Source organism: Aspergillus caelatus (genome assembly GCF_009193585.1).
Source record: "Aspergillus caelatus strain CBS 763.97 unplaced genomic scaffold BDV27scaffold_198, whole genome shotgun sequence".
In the NCBI taxonomy this organism is placed as follows: domain Eukaryota; kingdom Fungi; phylum Ascomycota; class Eurotiomycetes; order Eurotiales; family Aspergillaceae; genus Aspergillus; species Aspergillus caelatus.
The window spans coordinates 1-21,466 of record NW_022475461.1 but is presented as its reverse complement, the minus strand read 5'-3'; the positions used below and the strand labels follow the sequence as shown (position 1 = coordinate 21,466).

Sequence of the window (21,466 nt, the reverse complement as noted above, 5' to 3'; positions counted from 1 at the left end):
AGCTGGGGGAGTCGTTACATGCTGTGCAGTAGGAGGTAGAGGAGGATTATCATTCTTTTGAGGGCATTGGACTTTAGATTAGACCTGGCCTGACTTTAGAAGGTTGTGTTTTATTTATCCGTCCTTTTTGTCTATCCTAGCCTCGTAAGGTATATATATACAAATATATCCATGAAACGTCTAGTTGAACACCACAGTCTTATGTCCGTTGAGCAACACCCTCCGCTCGGAGAAGTACTTCACGGCGGATGCCAGCACGTTGCTCTCGACGTTGCTTCCAGCGTGGGTCAGCTCCTTGGGGCTCATGCCGTGGTTGACGCGGACGACATTCTGCTCGATGATCGGACCCTCGTCCAGATCGCTAGTGACGAAGTGTGCGGTGGCACCGATAATCTTGACACCGCGGTCGTAGGCCTGGTGGTAAGGCTTGGCGCCCTTGAACGAGGGCAAGAAACTGTGGTGGATGTTGATAATACGTCCGGACATGGCCTCGCACAGGGTGGGGGACAGGACCTGCATGTAGCGGGCCAAAACGACGAGGTCGATGTTGTGCTCGCTGATGAGCTCCAGGATGCGGGCCTCCTGCTGCGGCTTGGTATCCTTGTTGACGGGGAGGTGAACGAAGGGGATGTTGTAGGTAGCCGCGAGGGTGGCAAAGTCGGGGTGGTTAGACACGATCAGAGGGATATCGATGGCGAGCTGGCCAGTCGAGTTACGGAAGAGGAGGTCGTTGAGGCAGTGGCCGATCTTGGAGACCATGATCAGGACGCGGGGCTTCTGGCTGGCAGGGACGAGCTGGAAGTCCATGGAGAGGGACTTCGCCGTGGGCTCGAAGGCCTCGCGCAGCTCGTCGATACTCTTCTCGGTGGCATTCTTGTCGGCGGAGAAATGCGTGCGCATGAAGAATCGGTGCGATGTAGGATCGCCGAATTGCGATGAGTCAATGATGTTCAGGTTGTGCTGGACCAGGAACGCGGTCACGGCGTGCACGATGCCCGGACGGTCGGGGCAGGAGAGAGTGAGGATGAAGTCAGTCATTCTGATGTTGAATAGAGGGCTCCCGTGTTGAATTGGGTTGTTGATGATAATGCGCTTGACTATGGACGGATTCCTGCATCTTTGCGTGCCGATCGCGAGATTTTGTGACGAATGCGGTGCTGACTAAGGCGGGACTGATCGATAAGATTAGGGTTTAACTCAGAGGGGCAGCCGTTTTGCCGGTGGGCTGCTCTATCACCACGTGCCCAATGAGAGTGTACCTATAAAATTCAGTTCACTCATGAGAGTAAGTCATAACAAAACTATGATCGGAATGATCATACTCGTAATACTTTTAACAGTTTTCTAGAGCTAAATTCCTGGTATACCATGTTACGCGGTGCGGTGGCTCTCGGGCATAGATTGTCCGGCGATTATATATCCCATGATGGTGGCGTAAGAGATGAAGCCAGGGCCCTATATTCCACAAGACCAAAAGACCACATAATCTTAAATCTACCATTCCGATGCCCTGGATCGCATCTATACAGCCACCTTCCGTGGCAGATGGAGGAAGATTCTATGTTGCTGACTAAATAGGACAGCAGTTAGTCAGCTTCTGGGGGGGATACCGATTCTCCGTACCCGTCAACCCCCGAAGAAAGAGCTTCTAACAACGCAATTTACGTGACGTAGAAAGTTTTGGCTTCTATCTCTGTGGTACCTAAGTGTATGGAGATGTTTCACGAGTCATGTAAAACGGCTGGTAACTTCTCATCGGCTGAACAAGATGCCCCCCGGTGGTATTGTGACATTTGTGTATGACGAGGATGGCATGTAGACCCATCATTACTCCCCTGGCTCCATCTGTGTTGATGATTAGGTATTGCCTAGGCCACAAACCCTAACTCCGGTCACTGCCCCTAAATTGGGAGTGGATATGTTTGGGATCATTGGACCAGCACGTACATCCCGATATTCAATAACATCCTACCCCTGAATCGAGGAGCACGTTTGCAAGTCGCTAAGCACCTGGTAGACTTCATCAGTGCCCGAGGGAAAAGAGGCGTGCTGCCAGTTCCGCTGCATAATACCTTGAATAGCCTCCACGATTGATGGTGAATTAGATAGCGGAACAAACCCTCGCGACCAAACATTCAACCCCGGCTGACCCTCCCCGTAACAGAGATAGTTCTCCAGCCCTGCCGGATCTGTCTCATTTAACTCAATTATCGGAGATGCTGCAGACGGGGTGATCTGGCCGTCGCTGAGGTTTCCGTATACCCAGAGTACGACTGTGGCCTGCAGAAGCCCAATCGAATAGACATCACATAACGTCTTTGGACGAAACGCCTTTGCAGCCCGCACGACCTGTCCAGCGAACCAGATCGTGAACCACGAGCCCGCGTCTTTTCTCCATGCCAGTGCGTACTGTCTGACTGCTGGATCCTCATGGTTGCATATTTCGCCCTTTCCGCTGCTGCCCATGGGTTGGAGATCCTTGAAGGAAACATGTAGGTGCATAGACACCAAGTTATAGAGCAGATCCACCTCAGGGGACTTTCTTCGAACGGCGATACTCTCTTTGCCGAATCGCTCCAGTATTGCTTTTAGTTCACTGTGCCGAGACATAAGGACTAGGTTGTTCCAGGTGCTAGAGCTACTAGCAATGCAGCTAAGCCGACGATATTCCTGTATTATTGACCAGAGTCCACTCACGTAGACCAGATGCACGAACGGTGAATCTAAACAGTCTGCGCACGTCTTGAGTAGTCGAGGTGACTGTAGTAAATCCCGTAATGATGTCGGCTGTGTTACTGTTTTCTCGAGGAGTTCCTGTCTCCAGGAGGCTGGCGAGTCAGCGTGCCAGAGCGCATCGGGGCACGGGAGGGACGAATCCATGTCAGTGTATGAGAGGATGGGGTTGAGGTTGCGGGTGATAGAGACCTGGGAGTCCAACGAGTAGGAATAGTAGATGAGGCGGCGAATGGACTCTTGCTGACACCAACGGCGCCAGATACGATCAAGTTGCTCGATAGAGTCTGTAGCCAGGACAGCCTCGACAGTCTTTTCGGAGCCCTGCAAGAGCATCCGGGCTTGAGAAATAATAGTCGAAGTGATCATAGAGCAACTTTCGGCTAACCCGATTTTACGAGATATGCCGCTGAAAAAACCAATATATTGTTGAATCATGTATGCCTGGGCGAGGTCCATGTCTCGCATCTTCGCATGGTCTTCCTCGTACTATAGATACCCCTCGTCAGCAATGAAACAATCAGACGGGAATTGCTGATGTAGATATACCCTCTGGATGGTGGCACGTCGCACAGTCGCCTGCAGTGCGTATCCGAATTTCCTCACAGCAGCGGAGGGGCCATCTATTGACCCCATCGCGATTATAGCGGCAAGGAGCTCTGGGCGTCGGCTCTTCCAATCGAAGGTAGGAAGATGAATGAAGTCATCAATACGCTTAACCTTACGTTGGCTTACATATCTGTACACCAATCTGGACAGAATCTCAGCGGAGGGGAATCCTTCAACGATCTGCCCAGTCTTTTCTGGATATGCTGTGAAGACCATATTCAGAATGCGGTCTCGAGCAGCAGGAGCGATAAGCTGTAGGGAAACATGCTCAGGATTCCCCTTTGTGGGTGGTTCGTGGATATCACCGGCCAAAGCTAGGTTTGCTCGCTCCATACTCCCATTTTCAGTGGGCAGAGGTACCCACGCCCGAGCCACAGATGAGGTGATGTACGCCTGTGAGTTGATTGGCATAATAGAAGGGCGTGTGCTACTCGGTAGCTCGGGAGCCCATATATTCGTCTCATTCGCCATATTCATCTCATCTAGAAAGGAAAAATCCATATACTGCACGCCAGTTAGGTCTCCGGTCGAGGTGGGGTCAGTGGCCTGATCACCCATATCAAAAAAGCTCTCCATAGTCCAAAGCGTATCGGCATCTCGTGCGTCAAAAAGCATTGGTTCCGTCAGCGGAGCCTGATCTCCCGCTTGGCGTATGGGCGCTGGCACCTGATCGTCAACAGCATCATCATCCGAGCACGTGTCTTTATCATTGTCGGGGGCATGATGCCCAGGCTCTTTGGCGCCTGTTCGATAGCTTTGACTCTGTATGCCGTCAGGGATAGCTGCCCCAGGGACTGGAATACTGTCTACTGTTTCACAAGGGACTGATTTCTTGATACATCGTGGACATGGCTTCTCGTCGGTGCATTTTAATTTGGAAGCTGCACATCGTTTGCATGCTTGAGAAACTCGATACCTGAATCCATCCGTTGAAGCTTCAGTAGCTGATGACTGTGTGCCATGAACATGCTTGGCCCTATGCCTTGTCATGAGATCGCGACGTGCAAATCCCTTGCAGCACACTGGACAGACAAAAGGTCGTTGTTTCGTGTGTGATCTGTAGTGGCGAGCGAGGTGGTCACCACGGCTGAACTGCGAACTGCAGATATTACAGCTGTAGGATTCGGGTTTCCCTATTTTGCAATTTCTCACAGGTGATGATGATGATGCCATAGTCAAAAATATGAGACTTCAGCATTCAGATAGCGACGACGAGGTATAGCTCGCAGGCACCTTCAAAGACAACAAGGGCAGAAGTGCAACTCTCCTCCTTTGCTGTGCTCCACAATTTCTGTGGGGTTTCGTTGGCGTTGTGGAGGTGGAGTCGTGCCAACGAATTCGGACCTCCTGCTCTCCACTTCCCGACTCGCGTCCATGCGTCTTGCTACGGAGGAATCCAAACCTAAAACTATGCAAAGTTATTTTACTAATAGAATCAACAGAATTATCTACGCCCAATGTAGATAGTTCGAATTGGGGACTGCTTGACTTCGGCTGTACACTTCTGAGAAGACATCACATTGTGTGGATAAGAAGCAGATATGGGTTGTACATGGCACCCAGACCCTGCGAATACGTAACAGACCTTGATTAACGGCTGAGGAACCGCTGGTATAGGAGTGAAACACTCTTGCCTGTGGCCACCACCGATAAAGCAGTCAAGGGCAGGACGCACACGATCAAGTTCAATATCATGCCTTGCAAAAAGAAATCCATCGCTCCTGCCTTGCCCTGGCCCGTGGGTTTCAGTGGACGACAAGCCTTAGACAAGATTGCTGGAGATCTGCCATCTTTTATATGATTCCACAGTGTCGTCGAGTGTTGAACCTTGCCATCATCCACCCTTTCAGGCTGCGGGTTCTCAAACATCTCTCGTGTGTATCTGAGGGCAATGGACGTCTCGAACCCTTCAGGGTAGGCAGGACCAACTATATTTCTGTGAGTGGGGATGACCATCATGCCTTAATCAAAGTAGAAAGCACGTACTTTGCAGTTCCGGGGGGACGTGATTGACAAAGGTTGCTCGCGATGAAATGAATTGGGATAGATACTTCGCTTCGTCGGAGCCTGCAAAGACATAGAGAGCACCGAGTCGTTGACCGCTCTCACTGATAGTGTCGATAGCGTCGTCCAAGCTAGTTATCTTGTGGATAATCACGCCCAGTGTTTTCTGCCTGCGGTGCAGGAGGGGATCGGACCTGATGGAGTGAGTAAGTGTCGTCAGCCTGAGAAGAAGGCTATCATTTTACCTGTCACATATTTCTAGCACTGGTAATCCAGGCTTCTCCGAAGCCACTTTTGGTCCCCGATTTGTTCCACGGGGATCATTGGCTTTCAACTTCGAGTCTTTGATTGTGAGAGATGTGGCAATCTCTTTCGTCAGGGCAATGTGAAATGCTTCTATAATGTATTCGTTCACAAAAACCTGGTCAACAGAGTAACGGCCTTGGGCTTGGAATAGGATCCTTGACGCCACTATCTCCTTGGCTGCTGCATTTGCATCCGCTGTCCGGTCCACAATGGCCACGGTCCTCTGAGGAGTCGAGGCTAACAAGTGAAGACATTCAGATTGCTTTGAATTGTTCTCCAGCATTTGGTGTACAAGAAGACAATGGCGCATAAACTCCGGTCCAGGTCGTTTGGCGACCGTTGATACGGCATCGTTATACTGCAGATCTGCAAGACAGTGACGGAGTACTTTTGGACTGCGACGGAGACTATCCTGGAGCTATTCATACGTCCATGTTAGTCCGTCAGACCCAATCGTCAGGACGAACTTACCTCTATCACAACACAATTCCCAGCAGCGATGGCTGCGGAGAGCGCCGTAATGATGCTGAAGACTGCCGTATATACGTCGGGAACCACGTATACAATGCCAAATGGGACTCTCTTATTCAAGCACGATTCCTTTCTTGCGATGCTATACTCCGCCTCCAACTCTTCCTTCAGGTCGAGTTTGTCATAGTGGGCGCGAAGCTCTGAAAGACTAGCGGAAAGTATAACCTGGGCTTCTTCGCGAGAGACTCGATCATCCTCCACCGTAGCTCTTAATAAATCATCCGTATTCTCAATCAATTGCGCATGAAGAGTTCTGAGTATGCGCTGACGTGTTCGCAAGTCTTTCATTCGACCTTCCAGTGCGGTAGTTAAGACCAGATCAAGGCTTGTGGACTCCATGACTATCACTCACGTTACCGGTTGGGGCGATGGGAGAGGGGATTATAGATTACATCGACAGGTAGAAGAGGATTTTATTGTATCTGGAATTCAAGCCTACGTAATAATAAGGTCTTTACCGGACCAGAGACAGGTCACCTGCAGCGATCAAGGGCATCCCGCTACTTCCTTGTCAAGGTTCCGTATGCCCACATCCCGAAACCCGGGAGCGCATACATACAAATGCCTTGAGCGACAGACTTCCCCTTCAACCACTCTACCAGCACGTCGTCCAGTAAGACAGGTGAGACTGGGATCAGCAAAATGGCGACAATCACAACATCACTGTCCGAAGGCGAGTCTATACTTTCCATAGCAACCCGGACACCAGGCACGTCGCGGAGCACTCTTGCAGAGACAGAGCACACAAGCGAATACCTCACTCCCAACGCATCTGTTACGGGAAGAGAACCGAACACAAACCCACCGCATTGGCTGACTGACCATCGTCGGGTACCTCCTCATCGGCCCCCGCAGGTTCATCGGCAGTGGGTTGAGATTGGTGGGCCCTTGCCCATGAGACTCTTTCTCTGGAATATGTTCAGTGGATGCCGGCTCCTTCAGGTTAGTATTCAAAAGCTGGAACTATTTACACGTATGGATACTGATGCACATATGGACTGGGCTTAGTGGGCATATGCTGTCCCAAGATTGTTAGGATACCACATATACGGACCAGACGCGAAGTTCCTATACAAGGTAGCTGGAGAGTGGTAAATCTTTGAGGTTTCTATCAGTTATCATATTTTATGATGGATATCTTTTCTCACCCACCAATGCGTTGTCAAATTGCTAAAATTGCACAATCTCAATCGAAAGCTCATGTATATTGTCTTCAGCAGTCTACTACCATGTTACCGCTGACCCCAGAGTACCTAGGTCTAGTCATTTCAAGGCTTGTCAGCTCGTTCTTGCATGTAGCCATGCCTTAGCAATAAGATTAGAATTTGTTCAATAAATGTACAGGTATAGTCTCGGGAATGAAGATTACAGGAGACAGAGAAAATACAGAGAAGGTGAATGAAAGTTGCCATTGATCACCCAGCTTAGCTTTATTTGCCATCCCGCAACTTGTCTCGATCGTAATGATACACGCTGTAATGGGCCAGTGCCTCTGAGAGCCAGTTGTAAGTCTTCCGCAACCGAAGTGTGTTGTATTCCCCTTGAACTTGGGGCTTACAGCTATGGGGCAGTGCGTCATCCATAGTACGGCATGTGGAGGAAGCACAGAGGCCGCCATGAGCCTAATCAGCTTCTAAGGAATAGTACACTCCTAACCATATTCAATGAAAAGAAGGACTGATCTCCATTCGCTCTACAACAAGGGCTTGTATACTACATTACATATCGCTACTGTTTGCATACGTTGTTTACCTTGTCCTCGACCTCAACATGGGAAATAATATCGACATGTCGAAAGGTACGCATATCCAGGTGCCTCTATATCTACGTCTTCATACACTAACTTGTTCATAAAATCAGCACCGAATCTGGCACCCGTTCTCTTTCTTTCCCATGGAACAACGATGATGCTAGGCACAGATTCACGAACCCGGGATTACTGGGAGGCATTGGGCCGTGATGCACTGCGCCACGGAGTGAAGGGTGTAATTATCATGGTAAGAAATAATGATCCCAAACGCCCTTCCTCTCCCAATCACACATTATTACGTTTCTCAGTCTTTTCCTAACTATTATCTAGGGCGCTCATTGGAACAGCCTAGAAGACAAGATTCATGTGGCCATGAATCCTAACCCAAGCATCATGCCTATCTCCAATACCCTCCCCGATCTATGGGCAAGCTTTAGGCCGAATCCGGATCTCGCAACAGGCCAACGCGTCATCGACGCCCTCCGAGCCAAGGGATTTGACGTAGATCCGGACCCCAACTTCAACTGGATGATCGACACGGTCCCCCTGCTGATCGGGATGTTCAAGGACAAATGTCCCCCGGTCACAATTATCTCCCAGAACTCCCACTGGGACCCATTCTTCCACGCTCGCATCGGAGCCGCCCTTCGTCATCTGCGTGAGGAGCGATATCTCCTAATCGGGTCGGGTGGAGGCGTGCATAACCTGTATCTGACGGAATGGAAATACATGCTGCAGTATAAAGACAATTTCGCTATGGAGCGGCCGCCGGAGCCCAAGACAGTCGAGTTTCGTCAGTCCCTCGAGGACATCATTTGCAAGAACGGAGGAGGGCCGGAACTGCAAAGAGGTTTGACCAGGCTGATGAAACACCCATACTTCCGAGATGCGCATGGCACGGATGAGCACTATGTTTCTGGGTGCTTTGTCGCCGGGGCTGTATCTTCAGTTGAGGATAAAGGTACCAAAGGCTGTCTCGGGGCCGAAGCGTGGGAACTGGTAAGTCTCGTCGTCATTTGTACGTGTACAAGCCCTGAACGCTAACATTGCTACAGAGGAGCCAATGCGAGTCCCAGTTTTGTCTTGGTGCTTGGCCAGAGGAGTGGTTAGATTAGGCGTAGCCAGTTTACACTTTCTGTTTCAATAACTAGCTGAGGCCGCAGCCTTGAAAATAGTCCATGTATCAGGTCAATATATCTGAACAGATCATTCTTAATCAACCTATCGAGTGATTCCTACTTATGAGTAATATTATACAAAGAGATGGAATAGCATGAAGCCCTTACGTAGTACAACTACCGGAAATATTTTCAAAAATCAGGGCCTGAGGTTAGTATATAAGTCTATAGTAACTCGTATGGATTCCACACTACGTAGTAGGCTGTATATCTCAAGTATTATTTGTGACTTTGGTTACAATAAGCTCTATGAGTGAAGCCATTATCCTCAAAGCTTTGTCACGGCCACGTATGGCACACTTAATGTAGATTCGGGCAGCTCGGCAATGTGGCGGGATGCGTCACACCCGAGCAGTGTTTTTATTTCAGAGTTAAAATAATTCAGGCTAGAAATGATCATGGTTAATGTAATACTATTTCTCCCCTTCTCCTCGCGCCTGCTCTTAGGTGCACCCATCGATTCTAATCGCGAAAGAATGGCTGAAACACATACTCCAAAGATGGTTCGCGTCCTCGTGTTTGGAACTGGAAGTATCGGCATTGTCTACTCCATGATCCTCACTCGCTCGGGCGTGGATCTATCCTGCATCTGCCGATCCAACTACATAGCGGCAAAGGCGAACGGGTTCACCGTTCACTCGACCATCTTCAGCAGTGAGACGTTCTATCCAAAACTCTATCCATCAGTGCAAAACGTCTCCAACTCTGAAGAAGCGCCTTACGACTATATCCTAGTGACGACAAAAGCCTTTCCCCGACAGACTACCGACGGCTCTGTCCCGGCTCTGATAGCTCCTCTAGTGTCACTATCTACGACGATTGTTCTCATCCAAAACGGGATTGGGATAGAGCGGCAGTATAGTGAACGGTTCCCACACAACCCGATCATCTCGTGCGTCGCATACTTGCCAACTACGCAAACCGCACCGGGCGTCGTTCACCACACGGAGGTAGAACGCTTACAACTTGGTACATTCCCAGCAGGCGGGGTTCCGGAATCCCATCACCACGCAGCTGTGAAGCTGGCCGCTCTTATGAAGACGGGTGGGGCTACAGTGGAGGTTTACCCAGATGTTCAAGTAGCGAGGTGGAGGAAATTGATCGGAAATGCCTCGTGGAATACCATCTGTGCCCTTTCGCGGTGCCGTGACCTCGAGTTTCTTAAAGCGTCACCTGTCGCAACGAATATGGTTCGGAGCGTCATGGAGGAAGTGGTGGATGTAGCGGTTGCCGCGGGCTATGGATCCGAGATCGGACTGGAGGATGTGGCGATGCAAATGGACCGGAGCTCTGCTAGAGAGTGGCCCGGAGTTGAACCGAGTATGTTAGCGGATGTGAGGTCGAATAAGCCTATGGAGGTGGATGCAATTGTGGGAGAACTGGTCTACTTGGGGAGAGAGCATGGGGTCTCCATTCCACGGTTGGAGTGTCTGTATGCCCTCAGTTCTGGTCTCAGTTGGAGCCAGAGAGAGACCAATAGCCAGTAGTTAGCCATGGATACATAGGTGATAAGCTTAAACAGAGAATAGATTAATGTGTGTACCACAATCAGCACCACGTTTCGTTGTGCTGGGCGGGGGCTGCCCACATGCCGAAGGGGGTGCCCTCTTCCCGTAAAGATATATAGGTATAGGAATACCCAACAAGGAACCCATAGTATTTGTTACTCGGCGTCAAGAGCAATTTACGGATTAACTACTTCCCACGATGCCTAACACAATCCTAGATTTACTCAAGGTGGATACCGACAGCTTCCCGTATATCTACGAGGAAAATCATACGGTGAAGCTTCAAAGTGGACCAGGACTGGTTCGCCTCAATGTCTACCGCCCTAAAACTGTCTCCAGGTGCCCTGTGCTCATCACCTATGGGCCGTATGGAAAGGATATCCCTTACAAGAAGTAAGAGACTCTAGCCAAGGCAATCCCAAGGTAAGGACCTCAGAAGCTAACCTCCGCGTATAGTTTCCTTCCGCATTCGTTCCATGACCTGAACCCTGAACATAAATCAGAGCACTCGGCCTTCGAGGTACCCGATCCAGCATTCTGGACAAAGGAGGGATATTCGATTGTCCGGGCCGATGAGGTTGGGATTGGCCAGTCGCCTGGAGTCTGCGACACGATGTCCAAGTCTACCAGCGAGGCGTTCCAGGAGGTTATTGAATGGGCGGCGGATCAGCCATGGTCAACTGGGAAGGTCGGGTTGCTCGGTATTAGCTACTTTGCAGGTACTCAATGGCGGGTTGCTGCCAGGCGGCCACGGGGTCTGGCTGCGATTATTCCTTATGAAGGAATGGCGGATTATTACAGGGATCGTTGCCGCCATGGTGGAATCCTCACAGCCCCCTTCTTGAAGTTTTGGATGGACCGTCAGGTAAAGTCAAACCTTTACGGTCTTCCTGGCAAGGCAGCAAAGAATTGGGGCCCCGATACAATCGAGGGTGATCTGAACGAGGAAGAGCTCCAGGCCAACCTACGTAATCAAGCAGTGGACAACGCGCAGCACTTCTTCCGCGACGATGAGTACTATGCCTCTCGTGACTACTGTCTCCAGGATATTGAGGTACCCCTGCTTTCTGTCGGCAACTGGGGCAACATTGTGGTTCATCTGCGTGGCAATATCGAGGGCTATCTCCATGCAGGCTCTCAGTACAAGTTCCTGCGAATGGTTGTGGGTCGCCATGATCTGCCTTTCTACTCCAGTGAAGAGGTTGAAATCCAGAAGAGCTTCCTGAGTGCCTTCCTCAAAGATGATGACTATGCAGGTTGGAAAGCGGGAAATATGCCCAAGGTTGACCTCATCCTCCGGAAGGGAGTGATCCAGTATGACTCTATTCCCGCAGCCACAGGACAAGTATATTCCCGGCGGGCTGAAAATGAGTGGCCGTTGGCACGCACTGTCTACACCAAGTATTACTTGACTCCGCAGAAAACGTGGACCCCGAACGAGCCACCATGCCCCAGTTATCACACTAGACTCTCCTATCGCGCTCTAACCGTCCCAGATGACAACGAGTATATTCGATTTGAGACTGCTCCCGCAACGCAAGAGCTGGAAATTACCGGCCACATCGTGGCCCGGGTTCATGTCTCAGTAACCCCAGATTTGGGAGGTCCTGTGCCGAAGGACATCGATATATTCCTGACGATTCGACACTGGGCGGCGGATGGCCAAGAGATCTTCTACACTGGATCCATCGGTAATCCCGTCCCCGTCAGCAAAGGCTGGCAGCGCGTCAGCCTCCGCAAGATCAACAAGCAACATCCCCATCATCGTGAGTATCATCCTTACCGTGACTACTTTTCAACCGATGTGCAGCCCGTCATCCCAGGCGAAATCTACGGCGTAGATGTCGAAATATGGCCAACCAACCTGATCCTCAGTCCTGGGGAGAAATTGTCCTTTGAAATTAGTGGCGGAGACACTCAAGGGGTGGGCATCTTCAGCCATGAATCTTCCGAAAGGTATAGTTGTTCTCATCAGCCTTGCTCCTTTCTCCCTTCTCTAACCACAATATATCTGAAGGTCCCATGAGAGATTCGGAGGTACGAACCATATCCACTTTGGACCAGACCATTTGAACTATGTCGTCTTGCCGGTTATTCCACAGGCATGAAGCACTCTTATTCCCGGTTCTAGGTCATTTTCGCCACAATGCAAACCTTAGGGCCTGTATCTGCGCCCCGATGTGCTATATTTCCCTCTATCTTAGAATTAAAAATCATTCAAAACCCCCACATCCCGATGAGACTCTATAAGGACATATAAAGATGATTAAATACCCACCACACAATATTTGAAGACACAAGCAAGCTTTTCGAAAGGAGAAACGAGAACTATATCTTTTGTAGGACCCAGAAATTCAGGAAAGAAAATGAGTCACCACAACTCTCCCACCGAAGTGTCCACTTCAGCGCCAGCGCCTACTACTCCAGCTACTGATCCGCAACAACTCCCTGAGATCACCCGGTTCATCACCACTCACGATGCCAACGGCACTGCCGTCTTCTCCTCCGCCTTCCCGGACCAAGTATCCCGAACCACGGTCCCGGGGGCTTTGTTCACGCTCGCCTACGCCACGGACACCTTTCCTTTGGACCTCAACTCCGACCGCGACCTCACGGCCTATCAGCACTACCTAGAGCATAGCCCCGGGCTGGCCATTTCGACAGGCTCCGTATGTCGCATCGTGGATATTGGACCGGATGTTGCCAGTGCCATGCATCGCACCGTCTCCATTGACTACGGGGTAGTTTTGGAGGGAGAGGTGGAATTGATCCTGGACAGCGGGGAGACTAGACGGCTCAAGAGAGGGGATCTGGCGATCCAGCGCGGGACAAACCACGCCTGGAAGAATGCGACTCGGACGGTAGATGAGAATGGACAGGAACGGGCGGGTTGGGCTAGGATGCTTTACGTGTTGTTGCCGATCTTACCCCTGCAGGTAGAAGGGGGAGAACAGCTGACGGAATCGGTCGATGGAATGGGTGTTGCTAAGAGTACTTAGAGAGAGGGGTTATTTGTCTTGAAACCATTGCGAGGGGAGGAGAAGCTTAGTATTTTACTCTAGTCTACTTAAATATAGATCGGAATTTAAGCAAAGCTGCAGCTGGACTTATTGGTCCACCACAAACCCATCTAGATGAGGCCGCATGGCAATGGGCTGCGTGAATGGAGGCCGAATATTCTGTGCATCCGGCACCAAATTCACTCCCAGGCCAGGACCAGTTGGGATATCTACAAACCCATCGACCACGGGAGGCACCCAGTCCACGATATTGCTGCCCAGGTGCTCAGTGGTGGACATGAAGATTCCATTCTCAAACCCGGTTGAATACTCTTGGATGGCAAAGTTCGGGATAGCGGCGTCCAACTGCAAACAAGCGGCCAGTCCAATGGGCGACAGAGGGTTATGTGGTACAACCTGGACATTATGAGCCTCTGCCATGGCGGCCACTTTCTTCGCGCCTGTAATTCCCCCACACAAGGCGACATCAACTCGTACGTACTCCAACGCGTTGCGGGACAACGCCGCCTGGAACTCATAGATGGTCGAATACCGCTCGCCGGTAGCGATGGGAACAGGGATTCTATCTGCGACGCGGGCCATCGCATCCACGTTCTCCGGCCGCACGGGGTCCTCCACGTACATTGGACGGCAGTCTTCGATCATGGCGCAGAAAGTGATCGCTTCGGCCGGAGTCAGACGACGGTGGAGCTCAATCAGGAGATCGACCTTGTCCCCTACGACTGCGCGCATCCGACGGACATTATCGGCAGCGTCTTCCATCTTTTTCACGTGCGTCTTGAAATACGACACGTCGTTCCCTTCGTCCAAGAACGGGTTGATATGTCCGAAGGCTGTGTATCCTAATTTCATCTTCCGTTTGCACTCCTTCAGCACGCCTTCGATGTCTTTTTCATATATATGGCCGTAGACTCTGGCCTTGGAGCGGCAGGATCCGCCCAGCAGCTCGTAGATGGGGACCTGCAGAACCTTGCCCTTGATATCCCAGAGCGCGATATCAATTCCCGAGATAGCACCATTAATGGCCATTCCTTGGAAGTAGCTATACCGGTGCATGACATTCCAGTGGTGCTCAATAGCGAATGCAGGCTTGTTAACCAGGTAACCCGCGAAGTGACGGACTGCTGTAGCGGCTGCTTCGATATGGCCCCAGACGCCACACTCGCCATATCCCACAACTCCGTGGTCGATTTCTACGCGTACAATCAAGAATTGGCCGATATGCAGCGGCTCGACGGAGCGAATAAGATGTTGTTGTTGAGCCATCGAGAAACCAAAGCACGACGTGAAGGCGGAGGATAGCGTTGGTAACGAAAGGAAACACCAATTAATGAAGTCGCGTTGCGTAAGCCTTCAATTTGTACTCGTGTTTCTTGCGTCAATTGAGCACACCATGGTTAGACTCTTGACTCCAAACCCCATTTCCCGATGCTTTCGGGTATGTGGGCAAATGCTCGGGATGTGGTGAGGACAAACTGCCACTAACGATTCACAACCACTGGTCCCCACACAATACCCTGCATAATATTCATTAGATTGTCGTCTACCTCTAGTTGCTACTGGGCCTTTTTATAAACTGTACTTTTCATCATTATCGAGGAACCCCGTCCCATCTTCTCCCTACCTACCACCTGGAATCTCTTGAAAAATATGGATCAGCCGCTGAAAATCACCATCGTGGGCGCCGGGCTGGCCGGACTTCTAGTGGCACGAGTTTTGCGCGAGAGGCACACTGTCACCTTAGTTGAGAAATTCCATGGTGGACATGAGGTCGGCGCCGCCATTAACCTCGGCCCAAACGGGGTGCGCATCATCGAACAGCTTGGGTTCAACCAGACTCGATGTCAGTCTGTGGGATGCGGCGAGACGCGGACACTAAACAAAGATGGGAAACTGCTGGGTGCGGAAAGTATGGCGCATCTCAAAGAAATATATGGTGCAGAGTGGCTCTTCCAACATCGCGCAGACCTCTGGAACGAGTTTCTGAGGCTAGCAGAGTGCCCGTCAGCCGATTTGGGTATTTCTGGCGAGCCCGCAAAGATCCTGTGGGGGCAAGAGGTGGTAAGCGTGGACGTTGAGTCCGGTGATGTATTTCTTTCCAGTGGACTGAAGCTGGAGTCGGATTTGGTCGTCGGTGAGATCCCATATTACCTTGAAGCCCATATATAGTTTCGCCTTCTGATGTTAACGACAATTACGGCAGGGGCTGATGGTATTAAATCCATTGTGCGACCGTTGGTGGTCGCAGAGGAAGTTTTCCGGACTGCTCGTCCATCGGGCTCTTCAGCATTCAGGTTCACGATTCCTAGGGAGATCTTGGATGAGCAGCAGCCTGGCTTGCGCGTGATGGATCCAGCTAACCCTGGTGCTTTGGAGATACACCTGAGCATGGATGGCTCCAGTCGATCCGTCATCATGTACCCGTGTCGGAAGTACGCACTGCTGAACGTGGGTTGTATCACACCGGATACGATTCTCCAGACGGCTACAACGGAGTCTTGGTCTGCGGAAGGCTCTAGAGAAGACCTGCTGCGATGCTTCGGGGACTTCTCGCCTAGCGTTCGAAATGTGCTCAGTCTTGCGGAGAATATCAAAGTATGGCAGCTTCGGGACCAAGATCCTCTACCTACATACCGGCGCGGGCGAGTAGTCCTCGTTGGAGATGCAGCACATTCCATGACGCCGCATCAGGGTCAAGGATGTAACCAGGCGATTGAAGATGCGGAGGGCTTCCGTCTCTTCAATCAACCGAATGTTTCGCGGGAGGGGATTCCTGACTTGCTCAAGGACTTTGATCGGGTGCGACGCCCACGCGCATCGAAGATTCAGAATTACACCCGCCAGGCACACCAGAAGGCTTCTGCACAGGATCTTTGGATGTACACGGACTATAACTATACATACCCAGGTATCCTGGAGTGTCTAAGGCGACTAAATGCGGGTGAAGAAATGATTCCCACCCACCAATACCCGGACGGGAAGTTATAGATAAGCGCCATTGGACTTAGAGGAAAAAGAAATATGAGTCCTAAATACAAAAACGTGAACCTTTAAAGGCTGACCTCTCTCCGAAATCCGAATCAGTAAAAGAGTAAGGGCTAGATGCAACCGCTGAGAGATCAAACTAGTTAGTAAAGATTGTACGTTTGACTATAACTGTAATCAGGCATGTCGACAGGTCTAGACTTTACCAAAGCATAATAGAAATCGCCGATGCTCTATAGTATTAGTGTTGTCCTTCGCTACTACAACTACTAAAACATTCACGGCTGTCCTAGTGAAGCTTTTGATGATGAACCAGTAGCTCATTATTTAGTAATCTAAATCCTCCGTACAATTAAAATTGATATAGACTGCTGCGCAGCTCAGTGTGTATTGCGCAACGGGGATGCTCCCTCACCACAATGCAACGACATGTCTATCGGGCCAAGACATTAACCCTCTTTAAAGGTGAAACATGAGAAGCCTCCCGGTCTGCGACGCCCAGTGGCAGTATCCACTCCACATCAAGGGCTTACAAGCTCATTGGCTTTCCAACATGGCCGTGGCACTCAAGAAGACCCTGCTTGTTCATCCAGACGGTAGGTTCTATTGACAAATTAGCACAAGACACCAAATAGATCGATACAGGCAGTTGCAGAAAAGATACTGTCAGGATAAACTTACCCAACTGAATTTCGGCTTTAGGAGCAACACAGTGGCAGTACAGTGACCATGCCCCCACGTGGGTTCCAGTACCACGAGCTTCCCCCCCTAACTTACATTTCACGCACTTTCTGCTGAAATGTCCACTGTATATCAGTCATCAGTATAAGAAGCTTATTTAAGCAAGAAGTAACACATACTCAGGCTCCGCGGTCAATTCACCCTTCAAAAGGCTTGCGCCGAAACAGTGATTCAAGTCCAACTCGCTATGGACAAGTTCTTGCTTGGCCCCATCGGCAAAGCACGAAGCCCTGAGAACATGCCCTTTCCTCAGTTCGGGAATATGGCAGTTTGCCAGGCCCTTTGAAGCCTCGGTTGTGCTTTGAGATGTCGCGTTGGTTTTATCTTCTGCTGCTGCAATGGAGCCGACAGCGAGAAGAGAAATGGTGTAGAGTAGCTTCATTTTGCAGGATTTGCGAGCGGTTTGAGCCTGGGGTTATTCTGTTCAGTGATACAGCAGGAATTCGATGATCCAGGATTTTGCTATCCTTTTATGTTTATCGTTACCAGTAGACCAGGGTCTGTATTTCCATATCTCAACCCAGGAAGCGGAGACATATAGGGAGGTATAAGATCATCGGCACGGCTTGAAAGGATCGCGGCACAGTGCCCTGTTGCCCCGTCTTTGTTAGCCCGGATAGGGTTCTAGCTATATACCCGCTGGGTCTCGCCACTGCAAAGTTCCACTTTTCCTTATGTGTAGCTCTCAAAGGTCTCAGTGGGAGCTGCTATTGGACAATATTGCATAGGTAGGGCATTTAATCAAGTATCTCCACACTGAGCTATAAGTACCTACCACGGAGTGGTTTAAGTTCAGGCCCATTTAGTAGGGACATTAGGGCTCATTTCCATTAAATGGGGCTCGTAGGACTCTAGGTTTCCTTCATATCGCCCCGCCCTTGGAATGTATCCCCAAAACTTCCGGGCCTACCCACAATGCTATCCGGATTCCAGGCCTCCAGCCTTACCGGGCTGAGTTCCTTGGAATTGTCTAGGATAGACAGAGCCGAGATGGAGGAAAGGCACCATTACATTTTCAGACGGTATAAACAAAGACAGGTATATCCTTATACGATAAGCCAAGCGCAGATAATATACACCCAGGGAGTGTCACTGTCCCCACAACAGTCAATCGTCCGATCCTTACGCGAACTAGTCTATCCTCATACCAACATACGCTTTGGCAGCATCACACTTTTCACATGGTAACAGAATTCTGAATTCCAGGACCGAAAACAGAGACTTCTATCCTAGTGTTGTAGTCCCACCTCTTTGTTTTCTGAAACAAAGGCGCCAGCTTTGCCCTCAAAACGCGGATAGAGCTCAGGCGTGACACGTCGCTGAACTCAATCTGGGGAGCATGTCACAGTTACTTCTTAGCAGAACCTTCAAAATGGAGAAGTCCGAGAAAAAAGAAGGAGCGGACTGAAAGTATTTAATATGCATGTTAAGTGCATTTCAAAGAAGGCCAAGCCTTGTGTTGTCCTTGATTCAGCAACATCATCATGTTTTTCAGCATTCCGGGGACGCCAAGCCGTATTTTCCCCACAATCGATCGAGTACGTGGATCGACTCATACCATGCAGATATAGTAGTGCGTCTACACGACGGTTCTGCTCTTGATGCAACTGAAAACCTGTAGGGCGGGCCTGAATGGGTCCTAGTAGGTGCAAATAAGACCCAATTATAACAGCTGAAGATACATTCTTTAGGCGTTCAGGGAACACACTTTAGTATCTTCCATCACAGCCAGCCACCTTGTGGATATTTCAGCTGACTCCACTGGCTATTCGATAGGTTGCTGTAGTGTACCCACTCTCGGCAATCTTGGGAAGCAATACTCATCCTCTATTTGATCGCTCTCTCCGCGATCTACTCCGTACTTGCTGATCGTCGATCGATGCTTTTTAGCCGAACCCATTCTAGTCCTAGAAATTTTCGGTGAGAGGAGCAAGTTATGGTAGCGACTGGCTTTCTCTGAGAAAAAGAGAATATATATATACATAAACCCTCCGCAATGTCAGCACTTTCTCCTGCTGTGTTCATTATATATGAAACATACACCCTGATGCTACATTCCAAATTATTACTGTCCTGAGCTAGACCATCACATTCCGGCGGTGCTGTGGGCTTCAATATAAGCCATGGGTGCGAGCTATCCCGACACTCCGAATTCCACGGAGATTTCACAGTATGCTTTTCCACTCAAGCCAAAAGACTATGCGCCAGGGGCCGTCCCAACCCTTGAAGAATGGCGGAAACTCTGGGCAGCATGGGATCTCGTAACGTTGAAAATGTTCCCAAAAGAGGCCTTGCATGAACAACCTATTGCATTGCGAAATCCACTTATTTTCTACCTTGGTCATATACCCACTTTGTGAGTATACATACACCTTCTATCTCTTCACTGAGCTTGCCGGGAGAAAAGGTTCTGACAACCCCAGTGAGGATATCCATTTAGCACGAGCGACCAAAACTCCCCCGACCGAACCGAAGTATTATCAACAGATTTTTGAAAGGGGAATAGACCCCGACGTGGATAACCCTTCCAACTGTCACGATCATAGTGAGATTCCAAATACATGGCCAGAATTGAGCGACATCTTGGACTTCCGGGAAAAGGTCTGCGCCAGAATTACAACACTTTACCAGACACAGAAACCTTGGCAAGATAGATCGATTGGTCGAGCGCTTTGGATTGGTTTTGAACACGAAGGTATAAATGATAACAGAAACATAATTCAGTCCAGTTCCACTGACTCTCATCAGGGCTCCACCTAGAAACATTTCTATGGATGACTCTTATGAGTCCGAATATTCGGCCACCTCCTGGAATTCCCAGACCGGATTTCATCCGCATGGCTGAACAGGCGGTGCGAGATCGAGTAGAGAATCAATGGTTCGGCATTAAGCCCCGAACATTTACAATTGGCATCGAAGATACAGATGACGATAGTGCCCTCAGTCCAGACGATTTCTTCGCATGGGATAATGAGCGCAACCCATATGAGGTATCTGTTAAAGGATTCGAGGCACAGGCACGGCCTGTGTCTATCCTGGACTATGCTACGTACCTTGTTAAAACGTCCCGGAAAGATTGCCTGCCGGTGACGTGGTCAACCGGGTCGCCTGGAGTTCCCGACAGAAACGTTGCGAGCAACCCTCTTGGAGAACCCAATGTTGAAGAATTTGTCAACAGCCTCACGGTGAAGACCGTATATGGCCCTCTTCCTCTTCGGCTTGCGCTCGATTGGCCGGTCTACACATCGTATAACGAAGCAGTGGGATATGCGGAATGGGCAGGCACACGGCTCCCTACCTTGCACGAAGCACGCAGTATTCACCGGCAAGTTGAAGAAGAAAAGGCCGAGAAAACCCAGAAGTAAGACTAGACGTCTTCCGTATGCCACATACAGTGCTAACATAAACACCAAACTAGGGAAACAGTATCCAAGTCGACTCGGGATGATATTTACACAGACCTAACAGCATGCAATGTTGGCTTTCAAAATCTCCATCCAACCCCCGTCACGCAAAACGGCGACAGGCTTTCAGGTCAGGGCGACTTGGGCGGCGCTTACGAGTGGACAAGCTCATTCTTTGAGCCTCAGCCGAAATTCAAACCAATGGATATCTATCCCGGCTATAGTGGTCAGTCCTCGTTATTTCCCTTGTGTAATCTGCTGGTTTCTAACAGTATCATAGCCGATTTTATGGACGGCAAGCACATTGTTGTTGTCGGTGGGTCATGGGCGCTGCATCCGCGCATCTCTGGGAAGAAGACTTTGTATGTGTACTTGCCTTCGTAACCATCTGCGCTTTTTACTTACACTCAAGCAGTCTCAATTGGTGGCAGAAAGGTTACCCATATCCTTGGATCGGCATCCGTTTAGTTCGTGATACTCTATGAGTCTCCTGCCGTATGGTCAAGAACAGACCATAGGCTGTTAATAATCATGGGGATGGAGCAGGGATTGTTATGTACATATTGAGTGTGGGGTTGCTGTATTTTCGGAACAAACTGGGAGACCGACGAAGGTGGCGGAGGGAGTATGAATGACGATCATTGTCTACCACTCTATTAATTCCATTCGCCCAAAATTAGGAGAAGCGGGGGGGGGG

The 21,466-nt window shown here is 50.0% G+C and overlaps 12 protein-coding genes across 12 annotated transcripts; 7 read left to right on the top strand and 5 right to left on the bottom strand.

Moving 5' to 3' along the window:
* Positions 1 to 90: 90 nt before the first annotated feature.
* BDV27DRAFT_133983 (formyltetrahydrofolate deformylase) lies at positions 91 to 1,088 on the bottom strand. The gene has a single exon (XM_032068204.1). The coding sequence runs from the start codon at positions 1,036 to 1,038 to the stop codon at positions 181 to 183; it is 858 nt and encodes a 285-aa protein (XP_031923854.1). The 5' UTR covers positions 1,039 to 1,088; the 3' UTR covers positions 91 to 180.
* An 880-nt stretch (positions 1,089 to 1,968) lies between these two features.
* BDV27DRAFT_148384 (uncharacterized protein) lies at positions 1,969 to 4,515 on the bottom strand (the record flags this gene model as incomplete). Its single annotated transcript, XM_032070906.1, has 3 exons — positions 1,969 to 3,222; positions 3,283 to 4,001; positions 4,146 to 4,515. 3 exons carry the CDS (start codon positions 4,513 to 4,515, stop codon positions 1,969 to 1,971), a joined length of 2,343 nt encoding a protein of 780 aa, XP_031923853.1.
* Positions 4,516 to 4,932: 417 nt separating this feature from the next.
* On the bottom strand, positions 4,933 to 6,522 carry BDV27DRAFT_161337 (Aldehyde/histidinol dehydrogenase; the record flags this gene model as incomplete). Its single annotated transcript, XM_032073213.1, has 4 exons — positions 4,933 to 5,270; positions 5,329 to 5,540; positions 5,592 to 6,070; positions 6,124 to 6,522. 4 exons carry the CDS (start codon positions 6,520 to 6,522, stop codon positions 4,933 to 4,935), a joined length of 1,428 nt encoding a protein of 475 aa, XP_031923852.1.
* A 303-nt stretch (positions 6,523 to 6,825) lies between these two features.
* BDV27DRAFT_161336 (uncharacterized protein) lies at positions 6,826 to 7,278 on the top strand (the record flags this gene model as incomplete). Its single annotated transcript, XM_032073212.1, has 2 exons — positions 6,826 to 7,125; positions 7,192 to 7,278. The coding sequence occupies 2 exons, from the start codon at positions 6,826 to 6,828 to the stop codon at positions 7,276 to 7,278; spliced, it is 387 nt and encodes a 128-aa protein (XP_031923851.1).
* A 675-nt stretch (positions 7,279 to 7,953) lies between these two features.
* BDV27DRAFT_148383 (DODA-type extradiol aromatic ring-opening family dioxygenase) lies at positions 7,954 to 9,048 on the top strand (the record flags this gene model as incomplete). Its single annotated transcript, XM_032070905.1, has 4 exons — positions 7,954 to 7,981; positions 8,044 to 8,180; positions 8,264 to 8,932; positions 8,989 to 9,048. The coding sequence occupies 4 exons, from the start codon at positions 7,954 to 7,956 to the stop codon at positions 9,046 to 9,048; spliced, it is 894 nt and encodes a 297-aa protein (XP_031923850.1).
* Positions 9,049 to 9,611: 563 nt separating this feature from the next.
* On the top strand, positions 9,612 to 10,598 carry BDV27DRAFT_161334 (ketopantoate reductase family protein; the record flags this gene model as incomplete). The annotated part of the gene is made up of 1 exon (XM_032073211.1): positions 9,612 to 10,598. The coding sequence occupies one exon, from the start codon at positions 9,612 to 9,614 to the stop codon at positions 10,596 to 10,598; it is 987 nt and encodes a 328-aa protein (XP_031923849.1).
* Positions 10,599 to 10,818: 220 nt separating this feature from the next.
* On the top strand, positions 10,819 to 12,727 carry BDV27DRAFT_161333 (Alpha/Beta hydrolase protein; the record flags this gene model as incomplete). The annotated part of the gene is made up of 3 exons (XM_032073210.1): positions 10,819 to 11,012; positions 11,076 to 12,575; positions 12,637 to 12,727. The coding sequence occupies 3 exons, from the start codon at positions 10,819 to 10,821 to the stop codon at positions 12,725 to 12,727; spliced, it is 1,785 nt and encodes a 594-aa protein (XP_031923848.1).
* A 258-nt stretch (positions 12,728 to 12,985) lies between these two features.
* On the top strand, positions 12,986 to 13,618 carry BDV27DRAFT_161332 (cupin domain-containing protein; the record flags this gene model as incomplete). Its single annotated transcript, XM_032073209.1, has 1 exon — positions 12,986 to 13,618. The coding sequence occupies one exon, from the start codon at positions 12,986 to 12,988 to the stop codon at positions 13,616 to 13,618; it is 633 nt and encodes a 210-aa protein (XP_031923847.1).
* Positions 13,619 to 13,726: 108 nt separating this feature from the next.
* On the bottom strand, positions 13,727 to 14,905 carry BDV27DRAFT_148380 (mandelate racemase/muconate lactonizing enzyme family protein; the record flags this gene model as incomplete). Its single annotated transcript, XM_032070904.1, has 1 exon — positions 13,727 to 14,905. One exon carries the CDS (start codon positions 14,903 to 14,905, stop codon positions 13,727 to 13,729), a length of 1,179 nt encoding a protein of 392 aa, XP_031923846.1.
* A 384-nt stretch (positions 14,906 to 15,289) lies between these two features.
* On the top strand, positions 15,290 to 16,627 carry BDV27DRAFT_148379 (uncharacterized protein; the record flags this gene model as incomplete). Its single annotated transcript, XM_032070903.1, has 2 exons — positions 15,290 to 15,773; positions 15,843 to 16,627. 2 exons carry the CDS (start codon positions 15,290 to 15,292, stop codon positions 16,625 to 16,627), a joined length of 1,269 nt encoding a protein of 422 aa, XP_031923845.1.
* A 526-nt stretch (positions 16,628 to 17,153) lies between these two features.
* BDV27DRAFT_148378 (uncharacterized protein) lies at positions 17,154 to 17,747 on the bottom strand (the record flags this gene model as incomplete). The annotated part of the gene is made up of 3 exons (XM_032070902.1): positions 17,154 to 17,227; positions 17,306 to 17,430; positions 17,485 to 17,747. The coding sequence occupies 3 exons, from the start codon at positions 17,745 to 17,747 to the stop codon at positions 17,154 to 17,156; spliced, it is 462 nt and encodes a 153-aa protein (XP_031923844.1).
* Positions 17,748 to 19,488: 1,741 nt separating this feature from the next.
* Positions 19,489 to 21,254, top strand: BDV27DRAFT_167432 (C-type lectin protein; the record flags this gene model as incomplete). The annotated part of the gene is made up of 6 exons (XM_032074481.1): positions 19,489 to 19,721; positions 19,768 to 20,060; positions 20,114 to 20,726; positions 20,784 to 20,995; positions 21,050 to 21,131; positions 21,185 to 21,254. The coding sequence occupies 6 exons, from the start codon at positions 19,489 to 19,491 to the stop codon at positions 21,252 to 21,254; spliced, it is 1,503 nt and encodes a 500-aa protein (XP_031923843.1).
* Positions 21,255 to 21,466: the final 212 nt, after the last annotated feature.

What these genes read in the sequence shown, in the direction of transcription:
- BDV27DRAFT_133983 (XM_032068204.1), bottom strand. Translation starts at nt 1,038, where the DNA reads ATGACTGACTTCATCCTCACTCTCTCCTGCCCCGACCGTCCGGGCATC.